The sequence below is a fragment of the Macrobrachium rosenbergii genome, chromosome 11 (genome assembly GCF_040412425.1).
Source record: "Macrobrachium rosenbergii isolate ZJJX-2024 chromosome 11, ASM4041242v1, whole genome shotgun sequence".
Lineage (NCBI taxonomy): Eukaryota > Metazoa > Arthropoda > Malacostraca > Decapoda > Palaemonidae > Macrobrachium > Macrobrachium rosenbergii.
The window spans coordinates 37,293,117-37,315,616 of NC_089751.1; the positions used below are offsets into that span (position 1 = coordinate 37,293,117).

Genomic DNA, 22,500 nt, shown 5'->3' on the forward strand with positions numbered 1-22,500 from the left:
CCTTCTTTGCTGTGTCTGTCTTGCATTGCATTTCTTTCCCCTGTTTGCGCCGCGGTGTATTTGTTAGACGGTCTTCCATTTTTGTTTTCATTTTTCGTCGTACTTTTTTTTTTTTTATTTGTTGATATTTAACTGATTCACTTCATTTTGTTGTTGGATTTTTCTCTTTGACACTTTACGTTTGTATTTCTAGTAGCTACAATGCAGATTCAAAAGTAGTATGGAATTTTCTATTTGAAATTTTTTATCGGTATTTTTTTATTTGCTGTTTTCGTTGTCAAGGACTGTTACGAAAAAAAAATGTGAATATTCTTATTATAATCAGTAAGAAAAGATTTACCCCAAATAATTTCACCACGTACTTTTGGTCTCCTGAGAGACGTATGCATAAACAAATTGGACGATGTTGCGCCTCAGCGATCGTTAAAAGATTGCGAAAAAGGCTAAATATTGAGATGTTTGAATTTAAGAGGAAAATAATACACATTTTAACGACCTAAAATCATTCTCACAAACATTTTATTTCCAGTTTACACTGCATGAATTAAACGTTTTTAATAATTTCCTAGTTTAGCGTTATCTAAAACTGAGAAACTAGTGCAGTATTCACAGCCAACAATTGAGAAAGTATCAGGAAAAGGCATCGTTAAAGGGGCTGCATCAGGGGTGAAATAAGTCTATCTTTCCCCCCAGTTCGAAGCGTAGGTAGTTATAATTATCGTTAATTCTCGTTGCGACATTATTACGTCATCTAGTAAACTGCTTGTCTCCTAATTTCGGAAGCGATTACCTGCTTCAGAACTTCGCAACTTTTGTGCATAAGCAGTCGAGGTGTTCTGCGTCAGGCAGAAGTCCCAGGGTTCTCCTGAAGCCGCCTCCTCCTCTTCTTCTTCTTCTTCTTCTTCTTCTTCTTCTTCTTCTTCTTCTTCTTCTTCTGAATAAGTTGCCCATTATTCTCTCAGCTCCAGGTTCTTATTCCTTTGCTCTTTGCGTTTTATTTTGTAAAATTGGGGCTATGTACATTTATCAACAGAAAAATGCTATTGTTCAGCGTGGTATTTGATTATAAACTCTTTTCTATTTATCTTTATATCTTAAACTATCACTGACTGTTCCAGGCATCTGCAATTACCTTATATTCTAGAGGAGCATTCCATACTTGGAGGAACATCTGCACGCAGCATTTTATAATTTATTTATTTGTACAGCTGCCCACTGATAAGGGACAAATATGTAAACTCTATTGCGCTAATGTCTTAACAACTTAGATTTTGGTTATATTTCTCCTGTAAAAGAGAGAGAGAGAGAGAGAGAGAGAGAGAGAGAGAGAGAGAGGGGGGTTTAATTGGTAGATATGACGGTGTGATCCGAACCAATTGTAGGGTAGATTAACCTCATCTTTACCTTTTTATTTTAGTGAACTTAATTTGGAATGCGATGGGAAAACCGGAAGATTGAGCCATTAAGTTCTTGGGGATGAAGCGATGTAATAAAGACCTTTCCGCGAAATCTGGGGTCTTTTCTTTATCTCAGCCATGAGGTTAGATCATTTTTCTCCAGTGTGTCTGTTTGTGTATGCTCCCTCTATCATATTTTCTTCGTGCACACATTTATAAAAGGAGGGTGTTATTGAAGGATAACTGAAATTAAGATTTGTAGGGTCCAATAGTAATCGTAATTACTACCAGGGGTATTGGGTAAGGATATTTAGCTTGCGTTTAATCAGTTTGGGTTAGGTCTGGTGGGTATGTGACATCAGTACTTAAATATAATTTCCCCCGTAGAGGGTTAGTGCCGTTAGTGCACCTCGCGCGCCGTTCTTTGCGGCGTCCCTTCGGCGCCTAGCTGCAACCCCTTTCATTTCTTTTACTGTACCTCCTTTCATATTCTTTCTTCCGACTTACTTTCCACCCTCTCCTAACATATTATTGTTTCATAGTGCAACTGCGAGGTTTACCTTTGTAACCTTTTACTCCCATTAATCCTTTCAGCTCTGAATGGCCTCATAGGCCCTAGTGCTTGGCCTTCGGCCTAAATTGTATATTCTGTTCTCAAATATATCTTCGAACTGTACTCGTTCAAACTCGTTTTTCGTTGTAATTTAACGAGGCTTGCTATAACAGCAAGAGTAACGAAAACGATATCCATTTCAAGAAAGCTTCATGGAAAAACTGCCTTCGAAAACTAGCTTGCGCGATGCTTTATAATTTTTTCTTTTAACTTAGATTTTAATTTCGGCTTCCTCTTCCACCTCATAGATGTTAGATGTTAAATAGGCCACCATTTGTGGCGCATATATATATATATATATATATATATATATATATATATATATATATATATATATATATATATATATATATATATACATACCTTTGACAGGAAACATTTCTAATACGAATGTAAAAAAACAATGTCGACTTTATAAACAAAATTGAATCGTTTGAATTTGAAATTTGATTTTACTATGGTTAGTTTTTGATGTCGCTCTCTATTTACAAAAGTGCCTGTAGATGATTTACTTGAATTTTTAGAGGAAGAATTAGAAAGTTATGACATTCTTTTAGCTGTAGCAAACCTCACTAATCTTATAAGGTTATGTATCAGACTTCGTGAATTTTGCTTTAATGGGGAATTTTTTGTACAAAAGTTCAGCATGGCTATGGGTAATCCCTTATCTCCTGTCCTTGGCAATGTTTACATGGAATTTTTTGAGACAAAATTGCCCCGAAATGTTATGGTTTAGGTATGTGGATGATATTTTCTGTATCTGGCCAGTTCACGAAAATCTCCAGGAATTTCCGGTTAAGCTAAATAATTTAATCCCTCCTATAAAATTTACCGTAGAGGAAGATGGAAATTGTAATTTGAATTTTCTTGATGTAACTAACTGTCTATAGACATGATAGAAATGTCACTTTTTCAGTCTTTCGAAAATCAACTAGCATAGCCTCTTTCGTTCATTATTGTTCCAGTCATCATCAAAATGTTCAATTCTCTGTCTTTTCTGGAATGTTCTTAAGGGCTTTACGCGTTTGTAGCCCGCAGTTCATTGATGCTGAAATTAAAACCATTTATGATTGCTTTGAAACTTAAATACCCAATGACCTTTGTAGGTGCAGCATGGAAAAGAGCCAGGAAAACATTTTATTTAACTAATAACAAACTTGAATTTAGTAAGTATAATATTCTCAAATTACCGTAGGATGAAAGGTTTTTATAAATTCCTAGAATTTTAAAGCTTTTCAACATAAATGTTGTTTTCAGTAATGTAAATGTTAAGAGTTTAGCAATAAAAAATTCTCCTAAAGATGTTTCTGGCTGCTCTATGAAACTCCCTGTAAAAAGAGTGATAAAATATATTATGGACAAACTGGAAAATCACTTTCACAACGAATCAAACAACACCAATATTTAGTGAGAACTGGCCAAATATCGAAAGCATTATTCGTACATATGAGAGATTTAGATCATCATATTAACTAGAGTGAAGCAAGATCCTTAATCCCGTGCAACGACACGGTTAAAAAGAATATCATTGAATCTTGTTTTATCACGTCAAATAATAGAGGTGTTCTAAATTTAAGTCTTGGTTAGTTTAAACTTGATGCCTTCATAATTAGAAAAGTTGTTGATAAATATAAGCAAAATTAGCATTCAGTTTTATACATGTTTCTGGAATTTGAATGGGTAAGATTCCTTATCCCTTATGGTTAAGTATATGGTTTTAGTTTGTGACCCCGTGATCCCGGATCCTGGATTACCTTTTTGTTTATTACCCTTTGACAATTAACCACCTGGTATACTTGTTCTTTTTGTTTGCTTTGTAACCTTCTTATCAGCTTCTCATTTGTGTCCAGGCGATGTGTTAATAAACGTGAAAGCACTTGGTACTGAACTTCTGCCTGTCATTTTCCTGGGGGATTCGCTCATACACTGAAGTCACGTGCATATACTGTGATTTTTTAAGCATACACACACATATATATTATATAGACTGTATGTATTATGCATATACAGAATATATGTATATATATGTGTGTGTGTGTAAATGTATAAGTATATATATTAATATACTCTTAAGTATGTATATATATATATATATATATATATATATATATATATATATATATATATATATATACACATACTTAAGATTAGTAGTATTAGCATATTACTTGTATCGGTTATTAAACCACACAAGCTTATCATAATACTGGCAATCTTAGGCCTACTTATCAAGACAACACTGCAGACCTTTGCTGCTGAGTCCGGCAAACAACACTTGAATCAAATTTGCGTGGATTGCTACCTTAATCAGTGTTGTTTTTTTCTGTTTTTGTTTGTTTGCATGTCTGATAAAAAAACAGAATTTTTCAAGTCCGTAACATACTGATCACGTAACATTTTTCTTCAGAAAAATCTATCCAGGGAAGCCCGTTCCAGGTGTATCATAAGCTTTGTTAGCAACAACAGGGATGCAGTCGTCATTGTTGTTTTGCAACCATTGCAAGGATGGTGAGGGTATGGATGCAACACGAAGGATTAGTTTAATTTTCCTATCCCGTAGCCTCATTAATGACTTTTTATGCCAGTGAAGCCTTCCGCATTGTTGCTTGGGACATGAAAAAATGTAATTGTTTTTTTAATCGCTTTTTCAATCAGACGGCCAGAGAACTTCGGTGCAGATCGCTGTCAATTAGTGTCAAATACTATACTGATGTTACAACCTTTTACTGAAAGCCACTCTTGAGTGGCAGAAGCAAGGGAGAGGTCGTTGCACCGTTGCACAATGTTATGAAGACCGAACATGCGCATATAATCACCGTTTAAGTCCCTTCTTCACCCAAGCTAGGACTAGGGAGAACCAGGCAGTGGCTGCTGATGACTCGGCGATTAGACCCTCCGAACTCCTCTTTCTTCCCTACCTCACAAAGTGTTGCCAATGGGATATGTCAAGACTTGAGTTGGGCTCTGTCTCAGGACCAGCACACCGTGAATTCCAGGCAAAATCAAGTGAGCTACCACGAGGAACAAATTTGTAGAGCATGAATGAATGAATTACTGACTAATGCAATTATACCAACCTTGAAAACTGGTGTAAGATACCGAAAAGATAGGTTTCTATAAACGGGGTTTTCTTTAGCACTAGTCTGATGTATATTAAGATATCCCCAAAAAATGTTGTTGCAGTTTTCCTATTGTACTTTGAATCGTATGAATAATGTAGTGTTTTGATGAGGGAATCCGTTGTTCAAATGTCATCTCCGTAATAAATCCCATGACAGTGAACCTAATGGAGTTAATTTTTACTAAGCGCAAAGGCCCGTAGGACGGGCAACATAATAACGTTTCTGACCCAAGCCAAAAGCAAAGGAGAAAAAGGAAAAGTAAGGAAGGCAGGACTGAAATACGAAAGAAGAGGTAGTCCGCCTCTCGAAGGAAGAGAAATTTGATGGATTTGGAAAAAAAAGAAACAGATTTTACAAGAACGGGATTGAGTAGGTTACTGATGTTACGCTTGGACTTTTGTATCTCTTACAAAAGGAGAAATATTCTGGTGAGGGTGCAAGTTTGCAAGACTTTTAAAAAACTAAATAATATTATCGACAGGCACCTTAGTCAATATAAAACACATATAAAATTATTAGTTTTATATTGAATAGGCGCATATCCAGGCTACTGATCTTAAAAGAGAATGTACTGAATGGTAATTGTGAATGAGGGAAAAACACAGGAAAGGAGGACTGTTCACTAGTTTGAATTATTAAAGGCTTTCCATTACTCACATAGTGATAGGCGTGAGAATAGGGCCATTATCATTCACATGCTCTGTATACTTATCCATCATGAGTAAATGTATGCATTTGGCAATACATATGTGCGTGTGCATTTGAGTAATTACAAAGTTTAAAAACCTGTCAAAAATGATTATATTCATAATTAGAGGTGGAAAATTATTTCTACTCAGAAATACTCCTGTGTTTTTGTTTTTTGGTTGGGTACCACATGTGTGTGGCTTATCCTTAAATAGAAGAGGAAGTTGGCGGACAAAAAGGGCAGCAAAAATAGACATTGCGGAGACTGTAAACCAACAAGCAGGGATTTATACGGAGAGCCAATTATAAAGCCATTAGGGAGAATCAGGAGATATATATAAAGTTCTAATGGCCTTCCTGAAATGAATATGCCTGTACTGGCTATTATCCCATTTACCCAGAATAGCATACAGCCTCCCTTTGTAGAATTATAGGAGTCTGCGTATATTAAGATGGGTCATGTAAATATATGTTACCCCGTATAGATAAGTATTTGCATCAGTTCTTATATACAAAGTATGAGTGTATCTGCAATTGCGAAATCACCTGGAGATCTAAAATGCTGATATAAGTGGAAGGTTAGATAATATATTACTAAACCTAAATCAAAGGATCTGATGGAAGAAAAGACAGAATAGAGATAATAATTGTCTTGAAGGATGACGAGATAGATCTGTTAGACGGTGGAAGAGCATTCTGGACAGAGTACCACCAACAGAAAAAGGCGTGGGAATGATTAGAGAGGACAAATAGATGCCTGAACAATATGTAAAACCATAGATGAAATAAGAAATAGATTCACAGGCCACTGCTGATAAGGAAGACAAGAGTAGATGAAAGAACAGTACTCTGAAGAACACTACCAGATAAAGGGGTAGGGAGCAGATGTTGCACAATGAATGCCAGCGGATATAAAGCAATAAAAAAAATAGGAATATAATGAGCTTACAGAAAGGAAGGAGAGGTTGAACAGGAAGTCCGTCTAACAGAGCTTTTACTTCTCCTCTCGGCAGAATCGCATCGCAGTAAAATTGTTTATTCAGTGAGCCTTATCTCACCTCTTGTCTGGTTCCTATTTGGGTGTCCTTGCTGTTTCCTCTGCGAGTGCTAATTAAGCCATTGTTTTATCGAGCTGAAGGAGCAGCCCTTCACCCTCTCGGGCGGTCTTTGTGTTACCCGGCAGGCCACCAACTCCCATATTTATTTTGCGGCAGTGAACAGATTCCATCAATTTTCAGTTATTCCTGTGATCTCGTATCGTTCAAGAGGTCGGTATATTGTTAATCCCCACTTTTTACCCTTTTTATTCCATTCGGATCCAGACTCTTAGATGAGGGCTATAGGTTCCCCTTCCCACTGATCTATCTTTGCACTGGAAAATTGTTCTCGTGCTTTAGATATCGGACATCACGTGCACAGCCACCCATTTCTTTGTTTTAGTAAACGGATCTGGACATCTGTTTTTATGCTGGCAGACGACATGCACGTGGAATTACCCATAACGATCCCTACCTGTGATAGTAATGGGTTTGGTGGAAGGGTAGGTAGTTCAATGGAGAAACCGGAGGGGGTTTGGGAGTGGGAGCTTTGAAATTATCTTCTTCCTTCCAAATTATTTTCCTGTTTTCGTGGTTCTCATGTTGTACCTGGATACTTATTCCTCTCTCTCTCTCTCTCTCTCTCTCTCTCTCTCTCTCTCTCTCTCTCTCTCTCTCTCTCTCTCAGCATTAAGGATTCGAGTCATGTTTTTCTTAGCCATAAAGCTCTTCGGAAGCTAATTTGCGATGTCTTCCCAACATTTTCAGCTGTTGTCAAATTTTGCCTTTTTCTGATGTTGGAAGATTTTCCATTTTCATGATTGCGATATGCGATTTTTATTTTTAGTTTTAGTGGTATAGACAGTAGTCCTATATCTAACTTGTAAGAAAGTGACTATTTACTGAATAAGTTGTTTTCTATTTACTCCATTTACTCATTCAAACCATACAAGTATTTTTAACTGTACCTGGTTGTTAGTCGACGAATAATAAAGTGGTTTGCAGCCAAGGTAATGATGAGAATGGCGCTAGCACCGTAATCTTGAAATACTCGCTTAGAATCAAAAGCATAACATCTGGAGGTCAGGAGCCGTTCAGTCTAGGACCAAAAATCGTACAGCTCGAAATCTCCGTTCATGTAGATGTCTATTTCAGGCATTATTTACGTAAATGCTTATTCCAGGAGTTAAATATGGTAAATGCTTATTCCTGGCATTATTTATGGTGAATGTTTATGCCAGGGATTAGTCATGTGATATGTTTATTCCAGGCATTATTTATGGTGAATGTTTATTTCCGGCATTATTTATGGTGAATGTTTACTCCAGGAATTAAATGTATAGTCCAGGCATTATAATTGGTAAATATTTATCCCGGGAATTATATATGGTAATGCTTATTCCAGGCATTATTCATGGTGAATGCTTATTCCAGGCATTACTCATGGGATGTGTTTATTCCAGGCATTATTTATGGTGAATGTTTATTCCAGGAAATCATATATGTATATTCCAGGCATTATGGTAAATGTTTATTCCAGGAATTAAATATGGTGAATGCGTATTCCGGGCATTATTTATGGCGAATGTTTATTTCAGGCATTACTCATGGGATGTTTATTCCACGCATTATTTATCTGTTCAGACAAAATTGTAAATTTAGAGTCGTATGCAGTGGGAAAAAGAAAGCTAGCCCCATTAGCTTCAGAAGTGTTGGGGAAGACAAGTATTACAGAAATCGTTCATATGAAGAGAAAATAAGCAGATTAATCAGTCGTTCATATGAAGAGAAAATAAGCAGATTAATCAATCGTTCATTTGAAGAGAAAATAAGTAGATTAATCATTCGTTCATTTGAAGAGAAAATAAGTAGATTAATCAATCGTTCATATGAAGAGAAAATAAGTGTATTAATCATTCATATGAAGAGAAAATAGACAGATTAATCAATCGTTCATATGAAGAGAAAATAAGTAGATTAATCAATCGTTCATATGAAGAGAAAATAAGCAGATTAATCAATCGTTCATTTGAAGAGAAAATAAGTACAGTAGATTAATCAATCGTTCATTTGAAGAGAAAATAAGTAGATTAATCAATCGTTCATATGAAGAGAAAATAAGCAGATTAATCAGTCGTTCATATGAAGAGAAAATAAGCAGATTAATCAATCGTTCATTTGAAGAGAAAATAGGTAGATTAATCATTCGTTCATTTGAAGAGAAAATAAGTAGATTAATCAATCGTTCATATGAAGAGAAAATAAGTGTATTAATCATTCATATGAAGAGAAAATAGACAGATTAATCAATCGTTCATATGAAGAGAAAATAAGCAGATTAATCAATCGTTCATTTGAAGAGAAAATAAGTACAGTAGATTAATCAATCGTTCATTTGAAGAGAAAATAAGTAGATTAATCAATCGTTCATATGAAGAGAAAATAAGTAGATTAATCAATCGTTCATATGAAGAGAAAATAAGTGTATTAAGCAATCATTCATATGAAGAGAAAATAAGTAGATTAATCTGTCGTTCATATGAAGAGAAAATAAGTACATTAATCAATCGATCATATGAAGATCAAATAAGCAGATTAATCACTTGTTTTCCTGGAGAGTTTTGGTAATGGCGTCTGACCGAAGACTCAATAGTGTTTAGAATTATTTGAAATTAGATGTCTGTGTGTTCGTAGGCGAGAACAGTCTGGAACGAAGATTGACGGGAGAGGTCGTTGGGAATCGCTTCTCACTCACTCTCTGTTCTATTCTCTCTTTCCCTTTGTCTGCTGATGGACTTACGTGTTATGAGATCAATAAGGTGACGCTTTGATGTTGGCCTTGTTCGTCACAATGCCTTTGATAGTAAAATGTTTCTTTTCTGTGTTGGAAGAGTTTAACACGTTCTGAAAAGGGTGAAATTGGCAAGTTCTACCCACGTTTGTTCATAGAAAAAAGTATAGCTCAGTTTTGCCAGACCACTGAGCTAATTAACAGCTCTCCTAGGGCTGGCCCGAAGGATTAGACTTATTTTACGTGGCTAAGAACCAATTGGTTACTTAGCAACGGGACCTACAGCTTATTGTGGAATCCGAACCACATTATAGCGAGAAATGAATTTTTATCACCAGAAATAAATTCCTCTAATTCTTCATTAGCCGGCCGGAGACTCGAACTCGGGCCCTGTAGAGTGCTCAAGGATCATTAGTCCGTTCCCCGTATATTTAATTCACAAATCTGAAGCAGATTTGGATTGCAGGGTGCACGTTTAAAGGCATTCTAAATTTGCGAAAATATTGCACTTCGCAATGTCCTTTGCTCCGAGACACACCTGACCTAAACGAACAGGTATTTTGCACGGCACATATTTTAATTCCTCTATATGCCTTTATGGTGTTTCAACACGCATTCAAAGACGCTGATGCTAATTTGGAAAAATTTTGGTGACCATTTTAGTTTGGGAGAAGGCGGTTTCGTGTCAAAATCACAGCAGAGTTTTCGAGGGGCAGATAAGATTTCACGAGATGAAAACGCCCATTGCTCAAAAATTAAATGACAAAATAGCTTTGATTATTTTAAACTGCGTAGCATATCGGCTGTTATATGTACAAAAACTATGTGCGTAACATAAGCAAATTAATGCGTATATATTATATAAAATATATAAATATATATGTAATATATATATATATATATATATATATATATATATATATATATATATATATATATATACATATATACATACATACATACATACATATATATATATATACATATATATATATATATATATATATATATATATATATATATATATATATATATATGTATGTATGTATGTATGTATGTATGTATGTATGTATGTATATATAAGTAGAGAGAGAGAGGGTGGGGGGACATTCTCAGTTAGATATAATAAAGTATGATAAGGCTCTACTGTACCTTTCCCAGATTGACAACAATATACCAATTAAATTATTATGGTGAAAATATGGCTAATCTGTGATAACAGCATTAAATTAAATACGTTCTAGGAATGAAATTACCGGTGACTTGAAAAAATTAATTCCATTTTGGTATGCTAGGTCTAATGTCCTATGGTCTTAGGCTACCGTTCTATGATCATATGTACGTAAAACTGGTCAATGGCTCACAACCGTGACATTTGAATGGTAGACAGACCTATGAAATGAGAGAGTTAAAGGTAAAAGCGATTTGTCCAGTGTGACAAGAGCATTTTATACTCCATTGCAATGGCACGGCATCAAAAGATGACAAAATTAACCGTCCGCCAGACAACTTTGCTGAGGGACTCATCTATTAAAAATAGTCTAGATTACCTGAAGATAACATATGGTTTACTCAGAGTACACTTATGTATCGTTTATATATTCGTATATATAATGGAAACTTTTGGCTCTAAAGTTCACTGCTACTTAACCTGAGATGCCTACAAGGTTTGCACAGTACCGGTCGGAGTTAAATAAGTAAAATAATCAAGAGGATTCGATTAACCTTAGAAATATGCCCTCCATGATGGGAAGCTGTATTGTCACAAGTAATAAACGAATTTTTCGAGATTTCCTTATATCTGTTCACAAGAGTTTAAAAGAAATTTTTTTAAGTAAGTTTAGGTTTCTAAAGTGATCTTGTGATGTATAGTATCTTCGTTTTTTCAGTTTTATTATGAGGTATACTTTAATTACTGTGATAGGTGAGCACACATAGTTGTTGAGTATATTTTTGTCACCAGAATGTGGCTAACCTTTGTTCTGTATTCAGAGTAGATAAGAGTAGGTATGAATTTCAGTTTCATGCGGGCCTTGTATGTAAGTGCCGAATATCCTAACAACTGTGTTAATCAGCACATTTGTGTTCGATAAATACTCAGTAAAAGTAGACTGAAAAAGTTGGATATGTAACTGAGCCCCAGAAAAAATATGGCAGAATTCTATTCAGCGCTCCGCTCCATAAGTGGAGAGGCACTAAACATAAGTACCGCCAATTTTATATGCACCCAAGTTTCACGAAAATATGAGTTTTATTGTTCAACGGCAATAGAACTTTCTCTCCACCAATGGCGTTTGCAATTGAAGGGACATATATTTCAAACGCTATCGTTGTTAATGAAATATTCTTTGCCCATATTCCAATGAGTAGAGGGGAATAAACGAGCTAGTTCATCAGGTCAATGTATGACTAACTATATGAAATAGTTCATTCGTTAAACTGGTCGGGTATTCTTATACAGACAGTACTCTCGCTGTTGTACACAGCCGTGTCCCTGATACGCGAGGAGTAAGGGCCAAATGAGACAATTTCCAAAATTAATCACTCACCACAAAACTTATGACATTCTCTGATGTTTACAAGTTCACTGCGAATTAGAATATTCAAAGGAGATGCCATTGCAAGGAAATAAAGTGAATTGTATAAAGAACCGCTAAATTATATGTGGGATCACGGAACAAGACTATTTGTTGATAGTACAGCAGTCAGAGAAGTTTCGAATATTATATTCTACGTATTTAAATGTAACATTCTTACTCATCAGGAATCTCTCTCTCTCTCTCTCTCTCTCTCTCTCTCTCTCTCTCTCTCTCTCTCTCTATCTATCTATCTTAATGTGTAAGATTCGCTCTCCTTGACTTACATGCTGGGGTTGTGCTTGCAACTTTTGGGTCTGCTAAATAGAACAATTTCCACCTGACGAGGAACGAAACGAAGAGAGGTGATCAGTCTCAAAATCTGAGTACCTTTAAAGATTCAACAAATCCGTTGGTTTGTGAATTGAGAAGCAACAGGATCAGCGAACTCAGTCTTTTGCTTTTATAATTCAGCTGTTTAACTCGGTGCAATGTGTTGAATTAAGGATAAGGTCAAAAGGTTTTGGAATATGTATGAGGTGGGGTTTCAGAAAAATGAGAAGCATGGCATCTGTTGAGATATGGATGATTCGTGACTCTCGTTTTTAAATGAAAGCCCGCCAGATGATTTTCAGATCTGCTCAGCTTCGTGAGCATATTTTTAGCTGGCTTCAGGTCTTAGTTTTCTGTGAAAGAAAACTGTTGTGACGGCTTTGTCTGTCCGTCCGCACTTTTTCTGTCCGGCCTCAGATCTTAAAACCTACTGAGGCTAGAGGGCTGCAAATTGGTATGTTGATCATCCACGTTCCAGTCATCAAACATACCAAGTTGAAGCACTCTAGCCTTTGTAGTTTTTATTTTATTTAAGGTTAAAGTTAGCCATAATCTTGCGTAGGCAACGCTATAGGACAGGCCACCACCGGGCCGTGGCTGAAAGCTTCATGGGCCATGGCTCACACAGCATTATACACTGTACAGAAAACTCGACAGCGCCGAAGTTTTTACTTGTTTTGTCTTGTGAGGAGTTATTCCGAGATTTTTAGATGTAAACACATTGAGAACTTTTATTCTGATGAAAAGATTTTCCAAATATGCTCGTGTCCCAGTCGTCTTTTAATTCACAATCAGCCTGGTAGATGTTTTTGCAGGTCCCTTTCATCGCGTAAAATAATTGATACTGGTTTCCATATGTTTTTGAAATAAAGTGCCTACAAATTCAGGACTGACCTAATCCATTGTCTGTGGTTCTGATACAGTGGTCTGCAGTAGGCGACAGAAGGAATAATTTTATCTTGATATTATTTTCCAGGAGCTTTTGAAACTGAATGAATTTAGGTTCAGGGTTGATTTAACCCATAAAATATATGACCTTTGGTTCAAGAGACTGCCATTAGCATTTTTGGATAGTATTTTTAAGATGGATACTTTCGTCCTCTCTGCAACTCTCGTGACCGATATTTCCTTTTTTTTTTTTGAATTAGCGAATAACTTCTGATCTTCTTTTTTGACTTTTTAGATTCGTAAAATATTTTCAAAGACCGTGGTCTTCCGCACCGTATATATTATCATTTACTGTTTTCAGGTTACTTCATATATTTGTTAATGTTTAAGGCTTTCAAATGGCTGCCATGTATAAACCTGTGTAAAAATTCCTCAGCTGTAATTCGACGTAGTTGAAATACCTGGAAAAACCAGAATGTCGCTTGTCGCTTTGCCACTGACATATCAGCCCCTCGGGTAGTCATTTGGAAACAGAGGTAGATTTTTATCCGATTATTTTGGTACGTACCCATACCTAATTGTTTTCTGCTACACTTTTAATTTTACGTACCCATACCTTTTTTTTTTTAACCCCCCCCCCGCGCTTTATTTTGTAGACGGGATGGCTTTAGAAGGCGTAACCTTCCGGTTCTGACAGGTATTTGAGGAGACTGATATTCCTTTCCCCTTCTCATCCGTGGCTGTGACCCACCCGAGTTGACCATTGGGAAAATGATTTGTTGATTAGGTCAACAGAAGCCCGATGGATTTTTTCATGAAACGAGACTGCGGAATTCATTCATCCATTTTTCCGGACACCGTCCGTTTCGTTTGAATGCAAGTGTATACTTCGTGCACATTTAGTATGAATGTGATTGTGGGTGGTGTCTGGGTGTACGTTTCATGTGGATATGGATGTGTTTTCGCTTTCGTTTTATAAGTGTATATATATTGTCTCTTTTTTTCCCCTGACGCTAAATAAAAAAGTAAACGAAAGAAAGGAAAGGAAAAGCCAAATAATGTCAGGTTATCACTAAATCCTCTCTCCCAATATCTCCGATCTTGACTTGAGGGCCTCGTGACCCCGAGTCAAGAATATGGTAATTCCTTCAGTAAATTGCCGTTATTTTAACCGGGTTCACGAGAGCCATTTTTCCTTCATTGAAGAGGAGATTGGTACGTAGGAGCCTTTGCAAACTTTGCTCTCTCTCTCTCTCTCTCTCTCCCTCCCGTCATTGTGTCTGACCTCCTGACCCCCAGAATCTTTGCTTAGAGACGCTGATTTAAATTGCCCTCCTTTCGGTCTTCCGGAAAAGAGTGAGGCCATAATGACCTTATTGAGGTCATTAGTTGGGGGGGGGGGGAGGAGGGTAGGGAGGGTGTGGGTAAAGGGTGGGGTGTTGTGTGATTTCGATGAATCGTAAACACGATACCTTTCTTATGGGATGCTCAAGGGTGTCATTGGAATGTTACTCTTTATTTATACCGTATTTAAAAGAAGGGCGAATTTTGTAGACATGAAATCTTTAAAAAGTTTTAACCATTAATCTGTTTTTGCTTATATTTTTCCTCTCTTGTAATGTTGATATTTATTTTTTTTACCGTTTTCGTAAATAGCACATGAAAATGAGTATATTTCGTTAATCAAAATTTAATTAAGAAGAAAAATAAGTAATGAATATTCGTTTTTATTCCCTTTTTATTGCCTTGCCATTTTACGACATGACAGATACATGTTGACCCGGAGCTGTTTGTCTGTACGCCGGAGAGTTGGGCTCCCCTCTTTTGTCCCATTTAGGCTTTTAATCTTTTGTCTTGGGTTGACTGCATCGAAATGTCATACGTATTCACAAACACCTGAACCTGCTATATTTCTCCCACGGAATATCTTTAATACATTGGTAATTCCCTTTGTAGACGGATAAACGAGTTCCATTGTCTGACTAATCTATCTGTTTAATGGTCCCCGTCAGGATGAAGTATTGATGGGCGAATTTAGTTTTCACTCATTCCGCAGCGTTTTCAGAAGCTGTTAGACCCGAGGAATGGGTAAATTTTGTTTTTCTGAAGCATCTTCGGTTGTTGTGGCTCTGAAGCATCTTCGGATGTTGTTGCTCTGAAGCATCCCTGGATGTTGTTGCTCTGAAGCATCTCCGGATGCTGTTGCTCTGAAGCATCTTTGGATGTTGTTGCTCTGTAGCATCTCCAGATGTTGTTGTTGTTGTTCTGAAGCATCTTCGGATGTTGCTCTGAATCATCTTCGGATGTTGTTACTCTGAAACATCTCAGGATGCTGTAGCTCTGGAGCATCTTTGGATGTTGTTGCTCTGAATCATCTTTGGATGTTGTTGCCCTGAAACATCTTCGGATGTTGTTACTCTGTAGCATCTTCGGATGTTGTTGTTCTGAAGCATCTTCGGGTGTTGTTGTTCTGAAGCAGCTACGGATGTTGTTGCTCTGCAGCATCTTGCGATGATGTTGCTCTGAAGCATCTTTGGATGTTGTTGCTCTGAAGCATCTTCAGATGTAGCTCTGAAGTATCTTCGGATGTTGTTCCTATGAAGCATCTTCGGATGTTGTTGCTCTGAAGCATCTTCGGATGTTGTTGCTCTGAAGCATCTTCGAATGTTGTTGCTGTGAAGCATCTTTGGATGTTGTTGCTACGAAGCATCTACGGATGTTGTTACTCTGAAGCATCTTTGGATGTTGTTGCTATGAAGCATCATCAGATGTTGTTACTCTGAAGCATCTTAGGATGTTGTTGCTCTGAAGCATCTCTGGATGCTGTTGCTGTAAAGCATCTTTGGATGTTGTTGCTCTGAAGCATCTCCGGAAATTGTTGTTCTGAAGCATCTTCGGACGTTGTTGCTCTGAAGCATCTTCGGGTATTGTTGCTCTGAAGCATCTCTGGATGTTGTAGCTCTGGAGCATCGTCAGATGTAGTTGCTCTGAAGCATCTTTGGATGTTGTTGCTTTGAAGCATCTTCGGATGTTGTTGCTCTGAAGCATCTTTGGATGTTGTTGCTATGAAACATCTTCGGATGTTGTTACTCTGAAGCATCTTTGGATGTTGCTTTGAAGCATCTTCGGATGTTGTTGCTCTAAAGCATCTTCGGATGCTTTTGCTATGAAGCATCTTTGGATGTTGTGCCTATGAAGCATCTTTGGATGTTGTTGCTCTGAAGAATATTCGGATGTCGTTGCTCTGAAGCATCTTCGGACGTTGTTGCTCTGAAGCATCTTCGGATGCTGTTGTTCTGAAACATCTAAAGATGTTGTAGCGCTTGATCATCTTCGGACGTTGTTGCTCTGAATCATCATCGGGTGTAGTTGCTCTAAAGCATCTTTGGATATTGTTGCTCTGAAACATCTTCCGATGTTGTAGCTCTTGAGCATCTTCGAACGTTGTTGCTCTGAAGCATCTTTGGATGTTGCCCTGAAACATCTTCGGGTATTGTTGCTCTGAAGCATCTTCGGATGTTGTTGTTCTGAAACATCTTCCGATGTTGTAGCTCTTGAGCATCTTCGGACGTTGTTGCTCTGAAGCATCTTTGGATGTTGTTGCTCTGAAACATCTTCGGGTATTGTTGCTCTGAAGCATCTTCGGATGTTGTTGTTCTGAAACATCTTCTGATGTTGTAGCTCTTGAGCATCTTCGGACGTTGTTGCTTTGAAGCATATTATTATTATTATTATTATTATTATTATTATTATTATTATTATTATTATTATTACGTTAAGTCGATTAGTGATTAAAAAAATACTTTGGTGGTTAACTTTTATTCCATTCAAGCACTGATTACAAAATGTCTTCACTTCATTCAGCTAAGTAATCGTGTCTTACAATTTCCTGTATTGACTCTGGGAATCTCTCTCCCTTCAAGTCTACGCAAGTCCTATCATGTACATTTAGTACACTCGTAATGCGAATGTAATGAACTATAATGTACTATTAGTTTTCATAGATATGTAACCCCAACACTGAACGCAAATAGCGCCAAAGTGCCAAGCACGCTTGTTGTTTATTTCTCCGAGTTATTCCCGACAGTCATTCTTTTTAATTGTTTGTTCAATTGTTTTCCTCATTTCGCTCTTGTAAAGTAATAACATGTCGTCTATTTCTTATTGTCGTCAACTTATTTTGCGATGCAATATGAGATCACATTACCTTTGTTTCCGTTGAGTCATGACTATTCGATGTGGCTTCAGCTTCTTTTATTTCACAATATATATATATATATATATATATATATATATATATATATATATATATATATATATATATATATATATATATATATATGTATACATATACATATATATGTATATATATATGTATACATATATGTATATATATATATGCATACATATATATGTATTATATATATATATATATATATATATATATATATATATATATATATATATATATATATATATATATATATATGCATATACTAATTGGCATAAAACTGTATACATTACACAGTTGTATTCGATGATACACGTAGAATAGACAGACTTGCTGTCTCTCTCTCTCTCTCTCATGATGAGGTCCCTTGTAGCATGTTTGTATGTGGGTCTTTATTATGAAATGCCACATAGCGAAGTCGAAAGACATTCAGAAAGAGAGAGAGAGAGAGAGAGAGAGAGAGAGAGAGAGAGAGAGAGAGAGAGAGAGAGAGAGAGAGAGAGAGAGAGAGAGAGAGATGGTTGCTGATTGTCATGATCATCCATCTTTTGATATGAGTGATTGTTGTCACTCTTCAGAAAGATTAAGGAGATTCAGCTTGGCCTGAGTATTGGAGGAAGAGCGACTATTACTCACATCAGATTAAGAAAAAAACAAGTAAAAAATGCGCCGAAGTTTCTTCTGTGCAATCGAGTTTTCTGTACAAATTATAAGCAAGGCCACCGAAAATAGATCTATCTTTCTCTGGTCTCGGTATAATGCTGTATGAGTCGCGGCCCACGAAACTTTAACCACGGACCGGTGGTGGCCTGTCCTACATCGTTGCCAGAGCCACGATTATGGCTAACTTTAACCTTAAATAGAATAAAAACTACTGAGGGTAGAAGGTTGCAATTTGGTAGGTTTGATATCAAGATTGGAGGGTGGATGATTAACATACCAATTTGCAGCCCTCTAGCCTCAGTAGTTTTTAAGATCTGAGGGTGGAAAGGAAAAGTGTGGACAGAAAAAGTGCGGACAGAAAAGTGCGGAGGGACAGACAAAGCCGGCACAATAGTTTTCTTTTCAGAAAACTGAAAATGAGTGAGGGGAAACTGAAAGAAAAATGGTAGTCTTAATGGAAAGGCACTTCAGAAAGATTAATATCTTTAGCTGTCCTTGAGCGGTGTCGAGGTGGGTTTTCACCACCACCTTCTTAGTTTTGGCAAAAAAAAAAAAAAAAAAAGAAATTAAGTGAAGAGCGTGGAGACAGGTGTGGACGAAAGGCGTGTGACCTCTATATACTGTATATTCCATATATATATTTAATTAGATTAAGTTATTATTCAAATGATTTTCGAGTAGGTTGTTAGCGATGACTGTTGATTCGTTAAATCGCAGCAGCTACTTGTTCGCATCTTTATCTAGCACATTAGTTGCTACGATAATTTATTTACATTTTTATCTATTTATTTATCAGTTTGTTAATTTAACTTTTCCTGTTTATTAACTGATTTCTTTCTGTATTCCTGTTAACTTCTGTTGCTTTTTTTTTTTTTTCAAATGAACGCCATATTCATTGTAAGCTTGAATTTCAAGTCATTGGCTCTGTGAGCTTGTTCCATATGAATAGGGTTCATCTTCAGAATAATAATAATAATAATAATAATAATAATAATAATAATAATAATAATAATAATAATAATAATAATAATAATGTTTTTGTGTTAACCTTTCAAGATGCTTAAAAACTAAGTAGTCTTGTGAGAGTGACTGAGCATTTTTCTGCGTATCATCAACTCTCATAAATGTCAACCCAAGAAAGTAAATGAAGAATGTTGGGCCGTTTTATGTTCCTGTAGACTATTATTGCTTTAATCTTGACTGTTTATCACTTCTAATATATCGGAACGATACACTTTGTTCTACTGTGTGCTTGCGTGTTTGCCTCTCTTAGAGCTGACCCAATAATAATTGTTCGGGAACCGTATTTTTTTTTTATTCATTTATTTTAATTGATTTCTGCATTGTAATATTTTTTACAGTCCAGATTACTAGGGAAGCATTTTGCTTCGTTACTGTCATTAAGAACTTGATAAATATGAAATATTTGTATATGTTGATTTGCCACCGTAATATACTGGCATGCGTGTAAGACTTTAAAGATCGTAATCAATCAGTCAGTTAAAAAAATTCCCAGAGGGACATGTTAGTGTCCTTCATGATTTGTCTCGTGAACGTTCGTGTGCAAGTAAATCTACAATGACAGAATAGAGATAAGAGGTAGAATAATATTTACAGATGAAAGGCGATATGCTTTTACCTAATAACATTCAATTACATCAAGTTAAAAAACAAAAAAAAGATATTAGGAAATTTTCGAGCTAGCGATGATTTGTGAGGTCACAATCACTCGCAGGAGTTTCTTCCCCCATTCCCCCTATCTCCCCCCAGGTTCCTCCCTACTCCCCCCCAAAAAAGAGTAAAATAAAAAATAAAGTTTCCCAAAACGAGAGAGACTCTTAACAATGTGTTTTTGTTTACATAGTTGATCGAGAAACGTGACCCTCATTAGCTGCTGTTCCAGCAGACCCTCATCTAATTTGCTTCCATAATGATGAAAATATATATATTTTTTTGTTTTTTATTATTTTTTCTGAAAGGACTGAAAGGACCTCCCACGGCTTTCTCGCCATGATCTTGTTTTGCATGTTATATGAATCCCATGAATTAGCCTGTTAATTGGTACAGGAGTTAGGCGAGGCTTTTAACCCAGGTTGACCCCGAGGTAATTTGCCTTTAAATCATAAACTGGAGTCGGTGGGGAGCTGAGAACGAAACTCAGCCAATCTTTGTTTGTTTTGACGTCATTTCAGTGGGCGATGATGATGATGATGGTGATGATGATGATGATGATGATGATGATGATGATGGTGATGATACAGTTGCATTATTATTTACAAATTTGAAGGAGTACGCTTCTCGAAACCCGGCTGTAGACGGTCGATCGATTATACGAGTCGAATACATAGTATCAATATCGACATACTCAGTATTTCAACGAGACGACAAAGTCACATTTCCATGCTCTCATAGGCATTGCTTAGAGAATTTGTTCATAAATAAAAGATAAAAATTGGTACAAAGTTAAAGAAATTGGGCAGCTAAGTGGATGAAGACCAAAGGAAAGTAATTAAAAATAAAAGGCAAAGAATTGTGTGGATGGGCGTTGGCTGGACGTAGACAAGAACTTTTAGTATCGCCTTCAGTACTCCATGCAAGACACGCTATAAGCTGTTCCATGGAGTTCTGAAGCTTCACTTTCACGAAAGGACGCTCTGATTTAATCACAGTAATTGGGTACTGTAATGGATCTCCTGTATTGTACTTGAATGGATTAGAACTGCGGAACAGAGAGGGAGGGGATAGATACCATTACTCGCTTCTTAAAAGTTACGAGAAAGTGGAGATGCTTTATATTTCTTAGGTTACAATTAAACAACAAATTGGAGCGGAAAAAAGATTCGTACTTTCTCTCTAAATGAATAAGAGAGATGCAGGAAAAATAGAGTAAACATTTTACGAAATAAAAACAAGATGAATAGAAGATACAGGAAAAACAGCGTAAACATTAGCAAAATAAAAACAAGACGAATAGAAGATACAGGAAAAATAGCGTAAACATTTTACGAAATAAAAACAAGATGAATAGAAGATGCAGGAAAAACAGCGTAAACATTTTACGAAATAAAAACATGACGAATAGAACATACAGGAAAAATAGATTAAACGTTTTACGAAAAAAAAAACAAGACGAATAGAAGATACAGGAAAAATAGCTTAAACGTTTTAGGAAAAAAAAAACAAGACGAATAGAAGATACATGAAAAATAGCTTAAACGTTTTACGAAAAAAAAACAAGGCGAATAGAAGATACAGGAAAAATACCTTAAACGTTTTACAAAAAAAAAATGACGAATAGAAGATACAGGAAAAATAGCTTAAACGTTTTACGAAAAAAAAAACAAGACGAATAGAAGATACAGGAAAAAATAGGGTACTACTTTTTATGAAGTAAAGACAGATTGAATAGCGGAGAAGAGCGATGTTTCCATGCACAACACCGTTAATGACTTCTATGACAAGTGAAAAAGAGAATGCTGTCGGTATATCGATATGAATGATGAATGAAACCTATGATAAAAGAGGTTTGAGGGACCTTTCAGTGGTATATGTACATAGAGAGACAGACAGATAATGAGTATATGAAAAGAAATCTTCTGGTACTTGTCACGCTGTTATATTTGATAACTTCCATCCTTGTACGTTATTTCCGATGTTGTCACTTTATTCTGGTAGCTTTGCTGTTCGCGCTGAGGCAGGTATTTACTGATGCACCTGAGTAATTTATTCATCTCTTCTTTTCAGGAATAAAGAAAAGCCGTTTTTCTCAATGTGGGGTGGCTCCTAAGAAATAAATTTTTTACCTACCAAATCAAGGATGAAACCTCTGTGCTGGAAATGTTTCATCTTTACACGTTTATCTACCGAATTAGAAGTCTTATCAACTGCGCGTTGAATTCTTCTACATAAAGTGCGATTTGCCATTTTTTTTTTAGAAGAAGCCACCCTTGTGCTGGCACGGGCTCTTGCTCTACGGCAGCCCGTACTTCATTCACCTCCATCTCGCACTCTCTCTTGTCACATCTTAGGTATTTCGGTCTAGTAGCTCATCAACGTCATCTACACAGCACTTATCACTTCCTCCCTTCCTCTACATTCCGACACTAACGAATTATAGTCTCCGCACATTTATGTAAATTACTGATTGCACCTTGGTTATCAG

General features: G+C 36.4%; 2 protein-coding genes across 2 annotated transcripts; both read right to left on the reverse strand.

Moving 5' to 3' along the window:
- Positions 1-16,208: 16,208 nt before the first annotated feature.
- On the reverse strand, positions 16,209-16,619 carry LOC136843510 (uncharacterized). The gene has a single exon (XM_067112045.1). It carries the CDS (start codon positions 16,617-16,619, stop codon positions 16,209-16,211), a length of 411 nt encoding a protein of 136 aa, XP_066968146.1.
- Positions 16,620-16,634: 15 nt separating this feature from the next.
- On the reverse strand, positions 16,635-17,162 carry LOC136843511 (uncharacterized). The gene has a single exon (XM_067112046.1). It carries the CDS (start codon positions 17,160-17,162, stop codon positions 16,635-16,637), a length of 528 nt encoding a protein of 175 aa, XP_066968147.1.
- Positions 17,163-22,500: the final 5,338 nt, after the last annotated feature.

What these genes read in the sequence shown, in the direction of transcription:
- LOC136843511 (XM_067112046.1), bottom strand. Translation starts at nt 17,162, where the DNA reads ATGCTTCAAAGCAACAACGTCCGAAGATGCTCAAGAGCTACAACATCA.
- LOC136843510 (XM_067112045.1), bottom strand. Translation starts at nt 16,619, where the DNA reads ATGCTTCATAGCAAAAGCATCCGAAGATGCTTTAGAGCAACAACATCC.